A 9,972-nucleotide genomic window follows, 5' to 3' on the forward strand; every position below is an offset into this window, starting at 1 on the left:
GGGGCGGATAGGCAGAGACAGAACAAAGAAAAAGAAGACATGGAGGAGGAGGAGGAGGAGGAGGAGGAGATTGGGTTTATACCCCATGCCCTGCACTACCCAAAGGTGTCTCGGAGCGGTTTACAAACTCCTTTCCCTTCCCCTCCCCACCACAGACACCCTGTGAGGCAGGCGGGGCTGAGAGAGCTCTTGACAGAAACTGCTCTTTTTCAAGAACTGCTCTGATCAGAACTGTGGCTTGCCCAAGGTCATCTAGCAGCTACATGTGGAGGAGTGGGAGGAGTGCAGAAGTTCTCCGGTTCAGTCCCTGGCATCTCCCGTTATAAAGATCTCATCAGATCTTGGAAGCTATGCGGGGTCAGCCCTGGTTAGTATTTGAGTGGGAGACCGCCAAGGAATGCCAGGGGCGTGACGCAGAGGCAGGCAACGGTAAACCCTCTCTGGATGTCACTTTCCGGGAGAACCCTACGGGGTCACCATAAGTCAATTGTGACTTGACGGCAACAACAAAGGAGGTCCTGGAGACCCCACTGTCTTAAAAGCCCCATGGGCTGTAAGGCTTCTTCCCCCAGAGGAAAAACTCCACCTTTACCGGGATGGATCCGTATGATCTAGTGAAAGAAGATGACTAGATGGCCGTCGGACAGCACTGCTGATTCTGTGAACTTAGGCAGAACGTGAGAAGGGAGGGCAGGAAGGGTCACCTCAGTGTTTCGTTCTCGTGCCCCTTCTTTACACGTCCATGGAAATGCCGATCGCCACTTTGGGGTCAGGAAGCCATTTTCCTCCAGGCCAGTTTAGCCAGGGACCCTGGAGGTTTTTTGTTATCTTCTGGGCATGGAACACATTTCACTGAGTGTGTGTGGGGGGATGTATTTGTGAATTTCCTGCATTGGACTAGATGACCCTGGAGGTCCCTTCCAAGTCTATGATGCTATGTACATGTGACAAAATTACTCACTGCACATCAGATCTTACCCTTGGTTCTTTCAATAATGGTCACCCCTCATTAAGTTGAATTTCTGTGGAATTCAGGTATGTGTATATTCACTTTTCCCTTAAGTCTTTGCTTTTGTACCATTTTTCCTTGGTGTAACACAGGAAAACATTCTAAAGGAAGAGCCTGGTCTTTTGCCCTCACTCTACTCCAGTCTACATCTTTTAAACTATTTCACCTTAATCTTCAACACACCACACCAATCATTTCAGTCATTCACTGCCTAAATGCATCTGTAGACATGGATGTTAACATCATTTTCTATTGTTGTTTTTACTATAAAGCAAGGAACATGAAATGCATGTGTTAATAACTGGAAGCCCAGAGTTGTTAAGGTCTCTTGCTGCTTATCCTTCCAAGAAAAGCTAGTGTTGCAGTATAAATAATAAATCAAATGTAACTTGGTGATGGTATCACTTCAATTCACTGTTTAGCCATGATCTCCTGGGTGGATCTACTTGGGAGAGTACTGGTACATAGCTTGGCACTGTGGGCCTATTTCCCTCCCAGGAAATGTAAAACACAAAGCATTAGCTAGGGCACAGAACACAGTGTAAATGGAAGTCTAATCAGGGAGACAGACATACCTGCTTAATGAGCCTTCTATAAGAGAGGCTGCCAAAACCCTGTGAAACCAGTGAGTGAGAGAAGATACACAGGTATTGATTGGTGCCTTCAGGGGGTGAGAAGAAGCAGAGTGATTATGGTTCTCATGAGAAATCAACCCACACATTTTCTTTGAATGGGTATAGCTGCCAGTAATAATGTTCTTGTGGTATCAGCAGCCCAGATTTTTCAGTCCACTACTGTGAAAAATGACAAGACTTTTCTACAGAAACAGAAAAGAAAGTCCAAATGCCATTTAAAAATAGATAATTTAAATCAAATCTCAGTCCCACGTTTTGAGGCAGGTGGGCCTTTGTGCAAAAAGAAGAAAGCTGCCTGCCAGGGTGACTTCTTGTTGCCTGCTCCACAATGCAGAAACTGATTCTTCTTGATGTGTTAAATGTCACTTAGTCACAATGTGTGATATTCGTCTTTGGATGTGAAATCAACAGATTGAGCAGTTACAGACATTTTGTACTACTTACAAAGAGAGACACAGAGAGAGAGTTCAGTTCCTGAAGGGATGGGAAAGCAATTCCAAATGCATAGGCAGAAGGGAACAAGAGGAATAACACCTCCCTTGTACAGTGATGAGAGCTTCCCAAATCAGACTGAACTAAGCATGATGTTGTTTGGGGGAGCAAAATACCACTAATGCAGTACCCATACTAAATATAGACATTCGTATCAGATGTGTTGCATGAATTACCATTTCCAAACACTATAATGTAATCTTGCTATAAAGCTAAAAATATTTTTGAACTTTAAACAAAAAGGAAAATTTCCATGTGTTGTTAAGAGGTTTCACATAATGGCATAGATAATAAGCTTCGTAAGCACCATTGGGAAGACACAGTAGAAATGGGAATCTCAGAAATATGTTGATGAATGTCAAGAATGACCAGAATTAGAACTAGGATCTCATCTTTCTATCTAGTTCAGTTTTATTCTGCCCTTCCTCCAGAGAGTTCTGAGTAGAATATTCAGTTCTGTTCCCCTTGATCTTGTCCCGGACAACAGCTCTTGTTTAATCTTTAAAAAATGAGGTCACTCAATGAGCTTTACAGCTGTGTGGATTTCCACCTGGGCCTCTCAGATCCCAGTCTGATACCCAAACTACTACAAGACAGTGATCAGCATTCTTCTGCCTCTTGTGATAAGCCATTTCCAAATGTAGAGAAAAGGATGAAACAGCTGTATTACCATCCAGGCTCCAGTATGGCTGTAATGTACTTATTGGGCTACAGCCAAATTCTGGACTTGTTCTTACTCTCCAGTTCTTTCCCAATTCTATTCACTTTATTGCCTAAGTCTAGGTGTCTGTGAGACTTCCCTATCCTACATAGGTCCTTCTATCAGACTCATTCAAGAACTCTGCTGAGACTCTGCTGAGACTCATTTCCAATACCCTGCATTCCTGGCCCATGGTACAGAAAATAACAATGAGACCTCCTCATCATTTTTGCCTGTTTGATAGTGTCTTCTTACCACCGGGCAATATATATGTACTCAGGGGTCATTTCGTAGAAAAAGAGCTAGGGGAACTCATTAGCATAACTCATTAGCATATGCCACACCCCCTGACATCAGGGGCCCGGCGGTGGACCTGCAAGGCCAGCGGGAGTGCGAGGAAGCCCCGCCAAGGCCCTCCCTGGCCCCAGGCAGGCAGGGGTGGGGAGAGGCGGGGAGGAAGCAACTTACCCTCCCTCTTCTCCTGCCTCCTCCTGGCTGAATTTGTGTGTGCGTGTGGGGGGAGGTATTTGTGAATTTCCTGCCTTGTGCAGGGGCTTGGACTAGATGGCCCTGGAGGTCCCTTCCAACTCAATGATTTTGTGATTCTATGAAAACAAAATTACAGCTATTAAGCGACAGTAGTTAAAAACAGTGGTGTAGATGTGTGTTTTTTAAAAAGCTAAAGGCTTAGAGCACAAAGTAAAAAAAAGAATTAAAGGAAGGCACAGACTGATGCATGCAGAACACAAACGGGGGAAACAGAGTAAAAAAAAAAATTAAAAACCATATTCACCAACTGGCAGGATCAAATTCTGAATGTTGACAGAGAAGCCCCCCCGGGGAAAATATTTATAGCCAACGGCTGTCTCCCTGTGCCCCTCCTGTGCCTCTTTAGAAAGCAACGGATGGGATGTGTCATCCATTCCCCACGTTCCAGCCCCCCATATATTTGTGGAAGGGCCGAGAGAGCACTGATTGACGCCTGCCGGGAGGTTCGGTTGGCGAGTGCTGCACAGACAGGGTCAGTGGAACCGAAAGCTCCTGGGTCCTGCCTTAAGGACCTTTTCTTCAAGTGCTGAATCGTCTTCCTCCCGTGGGTGATTCAGGACGATTGAAATCTTTATACAAACACCAAGGAGGGGGGGGAAAGTTACTAATATTTCAGTGAATCCTGAATTTGGTCCTGCAGTGCCTCCGCCCACGTGATCCAAGATCCTGTTTCAAGAAAGTAAATTAAGGAGATGTTAAAGTAACGGGTGGGTGGGACTGAACGACTTTCCACATCGCTAGTGTTTTAATGTACTTCCGTGTACTTATAAAAAAAGGGTGTTTTCTTTTTAAAAAAATCAACTGTTCCCCAGAGGAAAGAAAATCCGTCATGGGCTTTTGCATATAGCTCATCGTCTTCTGTCAGAATTTCTCTTGGAGACGCAGTTTCAGAATGGAACCGAACGAACTTTGTTAATTTAAAGATGACGCATGTCGGGAAAGGTGACATTTGTAAGCCTTCTGGTTTGTGCGTTGGAGAAATGCTGAAACCGGCTGTATGAGGATATGATGGGTGCAGTGTGTATAGATTAGCGGTGCCAACCCCCAGGTGGGAGCTGGAGATCCCCTGGGATTATAGCTAGAGATCCCCTGGAGAAAATGACTGCTTTGGAGGGTGGACTCTGTAGTTTTATAGCCTACTGAGGTCCCTCTCCTTCCCAGACCCTGTCCTTTTTAGGCTATACCCCCCAAATCTCCTGGTATTTCTCAAGCAGGAGAAGAAGAAGAGGGAGAGATGGGATTTATACTCCGCCCTTCACTTGGAGTCTCAGAGCGGCTTACAAACTGGAAAGAGCTCTCTCAGCCCCACCTGCATCACAGGGTGTCTGTTGTGGGGAGGGGAAGGGAAAGGAGTTCGTAAGCCGCTCTGAGACTCTGAGTGAAGGGCGGGGTATAAATCCAATCTCCTCCTTCTCTTCCTCCTTGATCTTCCCAAGTTCACAGAATCAGCATTGCTGTCAGATGGCCATCTAGCCTCTGTGGTTAAGTCCGCGGACTCTAATCTGGGAGAACCGGGTTTGATTCCCTACTCCTCAACAGGCAGCTGCTGGTGTGACCTTGGGTCAGTCACAAGTTCTCTCATGAGCAGTTCTTGAGAGAGGTCTCTCAGGGTGTCTGTTGTGGGGAGGGGAAGGGAGAGGACATTGCAAGCTGCTCTGAGACTCCTTCGGGTAGTGAAGGGCGGGGTATAAATCCAATCTCCTCCTCCCCTTCTTCTTCTCCTTCTCCTCCTCCTCCTCCTCTTCCTCCTCCTCCTCCTCCTCTTGTTGTTGTTCTTCTCGTCCTCCTCCTCCTCTCCCCTAGCAAATGTTGATGAGGAAATTCATTGTGCAAATGAGAAGGGATTGGGGTCCCCAGCCTTCTTGAGTCTGTGGGAATTATGACACGGGGTGGGTGGTAGCAACCCTAAAATGGCTGCCGCAGGGGGTGGAGTCAATCACAACATGGCTGCTGCAGGAGGCGGAGCCCCACACACAGTGGAAACCCACGTGCCGGTGGAAAGAGAGTGGTAATCTAAAAAACACACTGGGAAGAGGAGGGAGAGAGAGACTAAAACCCACACCATGGCAGCTGCCACTAAAACAATGTTCTTTTTTGATCTGCGCAGCCAATCAGAAGCCCTGTTGGGCGAGAACCTCATGTGGCCCCACCCACATTCTAAATATTGCTGGGCACCAGGAAAGGCGTTGGGAGCACTGTGGTACCCGCGGGTACCCTTGGGAATTGTCTCTATTCAAGGGCTGTTAGTGGTAGGACTTCTAAAAAGGTTCGGATCATCTGTTCCTTTGTCGAAGCCAGGGGTCATTTCCTGCAGGAGCGCACAGGAGCGGAGCTCCGGCAGTAAAGAGCCCAGGGGGCGGGCCCATGCAACAAGCCCCGCCCCCTGCTCCCAGCAGCCCTCAGCCAGGGCAAGAAGCAGCCAGGTAAGTTGCAGAGCCCCCCCCACTGCTAGCTCCAGATCTGCTGCTAGCAGTAACAGAGTGGGTTAGCATACGTCCATATGCTTTTGTCTTAAACGCTCTCATTTTTAGAGAGGGGCGAGGGAGGGGAGGTGGGTCTTCTGCTGTTGTCTTTGGCAGGTTTCCGTTCCACCATTTGGCAACAGGGTTTTTTCCCCCTCTCCCTTCGAAATGTTAAAGGGGGGGGAGGACTAACCCAGCCAAACGCAAAAACTTAAAGGACACCCACACAGACGAAATCTGCACCCTGCAGAAGAATACTCAGGCCGTAAACCATCAGGTCAATTGGTCACAGAGTCTTTAACTTGCAAAAATGTTGTACACAGTATCCAAAGTGGGGTGGAGGAACTGAGGCGCTTTTGGGTACCGTAAGGGGCAGGGTTGGTAGAAGTGGCTGTTTCAAGGCATCACCAGCCTGACTGTGTCCTTAGTAGCAGGGCTAGGAAAAGACTCTCTATCTGAGACCCTGCAAAGCCTTGACCACACTTAAAATTATTACTACTATTATTATTTTACACAGGAGCACACATGGAATTGCCTTAAACTGATTCAGACCCTTGGTCTATCAAGGTCAGCATAAGAACACAAGAAGAGCCCTGCTGGATCAGACCAATAGTCCATCTAGTCCAGCATTCGGTCTCACACAGAGGCCAACCAGTTCCTCTGGAGGGGCAGCCACAGGGCATAGAGGCCGAGGCCTTCCCCTGATAAGAACGTAAGATGAGCCCTGCTGGATCAGACCAGGGGTCCATGTAGTCCAGCATCCTGCCTCACACAGTGGCCAACCAGTTCCTCCAGAGGGCCAGCAACGGGGCCTTCCCCTAATAAGAAAGTAAGAAGAGCCCTGCTGGATCAGACCAGAGGTCCACCTCCTCCAGTATCCTGTATTACATAGTGGCCAACCAGTTCCTCTGGACGGCCAACAACAGGGCAGAGAGGCTGAGGCCATCCCCTGATACGATCATCAGAAGATCCCTGCTGGATCAGACCAGTGGTCCACCTATTCCAGCATCCTGTGTTACATAGTGGCCAGCCAGTTCCTCTGGACGGCCAACAACAAGGCAAAGAGGCTGAGGCTTTCATAAGAACATCAGAAGAGCCCTGCTGGATCAGACCAGGGGTCCATCTAGTCCAGCATCCTGTCTCCCACACTGGCCAGCCAGTTCCTCCGGAGGGCCAACAACAGGGCAGAGAGGTCAAGGCCTTCATAAGAACATCAGAAGAGCCCTGCTGGATGAGACCAGTGGTCCATCTAGTCCAGCATCTGACCCACACAGTGGCCAACCAGCTTTAAAAGGTGATTAGATAGATCTGTAGAGGAAAAGTCTAACATTGGCTACTAGCCACGGTGACTGAGGGGAACCTCCAAATTCAAAGGCACTAATCCTCTGGATCCCAGAGCCAGGAGGCAACATCTGGGGAAGGCCTCGGCCTCTCTGCCCTGTTGCTGGCTCTCCAGAGGAACTGATTGGCTGATGTGTGAGACAGGAGGCTGGACTAGATGGACCACTGGGTCTGATCTAGCAAGGCTCTTTTCATATTGCAATTCTCTGTGTTATTTTGGTAGCTTGCATTTCCTGACCCTTTTGTCAAGTTTGTCAGCCGCCCTGGGCTGAGCATGAATGGCAGGACGTGAATATTTTAAATGACAAATGGAATAAATGCATTTTCTGACTGACTGCTGAAAATCCCCAGCCAAGGGGCTCTCTTTCCCAGGAGCCTTTCGAACGGCTGACTTTCTTTCTTGTCTTCTCTCTCTCCCGCTCTCTCCTGCATCAGAATGCAAAAGTCCTCATCCGCAAGTAAGTATCCTACTATTGTCCTAGTGTATCCACCTCTCAAGCCCCACCCCCTTTTTTAGTTTGCTAAGGGGAGGGATACCTCAGAGAGTCTGTCAATACCTTTCCAATGTTCCCTCTAAGCTGTGGAGTCTTGGGAACAAAAATTCTACTTTGTGAGCTACTGACATTAAAGTTGTGAGTGAGTGATTTGGCTACTGCATAAGCTAGTTTGCTCCAGAGCCATCCTTTGTGAGCCAAGACAAAAATGTGCGAGCCGGAGGCTAAAAAACTGTGAGCTAGCTCACCCTAACTCAGCTTAGAGGGAACACTGGTTGCCACCCTCCAGGTGGGTCAAACAAGAAATATATACACTGCAAAAACCTTTTTTATAAGTTAAAGTGTTCTATATGTTCCATCTTATAAAGTGCATTGTGTATTATTCATAGTATTCTAAAACAGGTATCTATTCATTACATGCAATATCAACAATAATAACCAGTTTGTACAATCTTTTTACACAACCAACCCCAACGGGAGTTTCTAGAATCGTACGCCCGCTTCTCCTTGCTTGAAAGTCTTCTAAAGGGGGAAGTTTCCTTTTGTGGTTACACTAAAGTTTACATTGATGTCTGTTGCTGGTCCTACAAAAGGCCTATTAAGCAGCTGACATTCATAGATGGAGCGCTCCTGTCTTTCTCAAGGCTGCCCTCCAGGTGGGGCCTGGAGAGCTCCCAGAATTCCAAGTGATCCCCTGGCGACAGAGATCAGTTCCCCTGGAGAAAATGGCTGCTTTGGAGGGCGGACTCTATGGCCATTGTACCCCACTAAGGTCCCTCCCCTCCCTGACCCCTGCCTTCCCCAGGCTCCACCCCCTAATCTCCAGGAATTCCCTGACCCAGAGTTGGCACCCCCGCTGTCTTCCCCCTCTCCAGGATTTCTGAAATGGCCCAGAGCTGCAAGCTCGACCCCCTGGAATCGGGTTACGACAATATGGAGCATTACGCCGTGGACTTCAATGCGGAGGAAAGAGTCCTGTACCAGCTGGATTTCATCAAAGGTGGGGGAGAGAATGCCTCCAGGGGCCTCCAGACTGCAAATCTTCCAAGTGGGAGGGTTGTAACCCATTTATATTTGGCTAACGTGGCCGGCTCCCCTGACCCAGATGGCCTAGTCTAGCCTGATTTTGTCATATCTGGGAAGCTAAGCAGGGTCGGCCCTGGTTAGTACTTGGATGGGAGACCGCCAAGGAAGTCCAGGCTTGCTATGCAGAGGCAGGCAAGGGCAAACCACCACTGCTCATCTCTTGTCCTGATACAGATGGTTCGGGCTAGCCCGATTTTGTCAGATCTCAGGAGCTAAGCAGGGTTGGCCCTGGTTAGTACTTGGATGGGAGACCGCCAAGGAAGTCCAGGCTTGCTATGCAGAGGCAGGCAAGGGCAAACCACCACTGCTCATCTCTTGTCCTGATACAGATGGTTCGGGCTAGCCCGATTTTGTCAGATCTCAGGAGCTAAGCAGGGTTGGCCCTGGTTAGTACTTGGATGGGAGACCACCGAGGAAGTCCAGCCTTGCTATGCAGAGGCAGGCAATGGCAAACCACCTCTTTCTGTCTGCCCTGCCCTAGATGGCTCAGGCTAGCCTGATCTTGTTCAGGAGGCCTTCATGCTTTGACCTCCAGTCTGCAATTTATTATTTACCTAGTCGAAGAAGAGCCTGAACCGACAGCTGAGGAAGACGGGGCCTGTGGGGAGGCTGAAGACCCCTCGGCGGACTCTGGGGCAGGGGCTGGCGAGGGAAGAGAGGACCCAGAAGGCTTCCTTGCCTTTGGAAAAGAGGAGCAGGCTTCAGGAGTCACAACTCTGACAAGTGAGGGTCTGAGCATTGCTGCTGATGGCGGAGAAGGAAAGACCGTGCCCCATTCAGGGACAGAAGGCCAGGTTGGCACAGAAGGCACGATGTGGGCCTCTCAGCAGGTAAGGGGGGGGGAATCCCAGACATGCAATAGAGCATTGGATGTTCCAGCTTGGAAGGACGGAGATGTGCCATGCCGTGGAAGGTCTGGCCTCCTCCTGTTGTGCACTTGACCGGTTGTGTGCCTGGGATGAAAGTGGCAACTAGCTTGGCTTCCAGAGAGAACATAAGAACATAAGAGAAGCCAATGCTGGATCAGACCAATGGCCCATCCAGTCCAACACTCTGTCACACAGTGGCCAAAAATACCAGGTGCCATCAGGAGGTCCACCAGTGGGGCCAGGACACTAGAAGCCCTCCCCCTGTTGACCCCCCCCCAGCACCAAGAAGACAGAGCATCACTTGCCCCAGAGCCCCTATCTATACCTTGTGGCTA

The 9,972-nt window shown here is 48.9% G+C and overlaps 1 protein-coding gene across 1 annotated transcript in view; it reads left to right on the forward strand.

Annotated features, from left to right (window-relative positions):
* The window catches only part of LOC107123464 (tripartite motif-containing protein 55-like), a 43,652-nt gene that overhangs the window by 27,090 nt on the left and 6,590 nt on the right, over window positions 1-9,972 (forward strand). Inside the window, exons 6-8 of the mRNA XM_015426714.1 lie at window positions 7,624-7,646; window positions 8,558-8,682; window positions 9,327-9,598. Coding sequence (XP_015282200.1) covers window positions 7,624-7,646; window positions 8,558-8,682; window positions 9,327-9,598 — 420 coding nt within the window. The remainder of the gene's footprint in view (window positions 1-7,623; window positions 7,647-8,557; window positions 8,683-9,326; window positions 9,599-9,972) is intronic.

Source organism: Gekko japonicus, unplaced genomic scaffold (genome assembly GCF_001447785.1).
Source record: "Gekko japonicus isolate JY-2015 unplaced genomic scaffold, Gekko_japonicus_V1.1 scaffold2977, whole genome shotgun sequence".
NCBI classification, from domain to species: Eukaryota; Metazoa; Chordata; class Lepidosauria; order Squamata; family Gekkonidae; genus Gekko; species Gekko japonicus.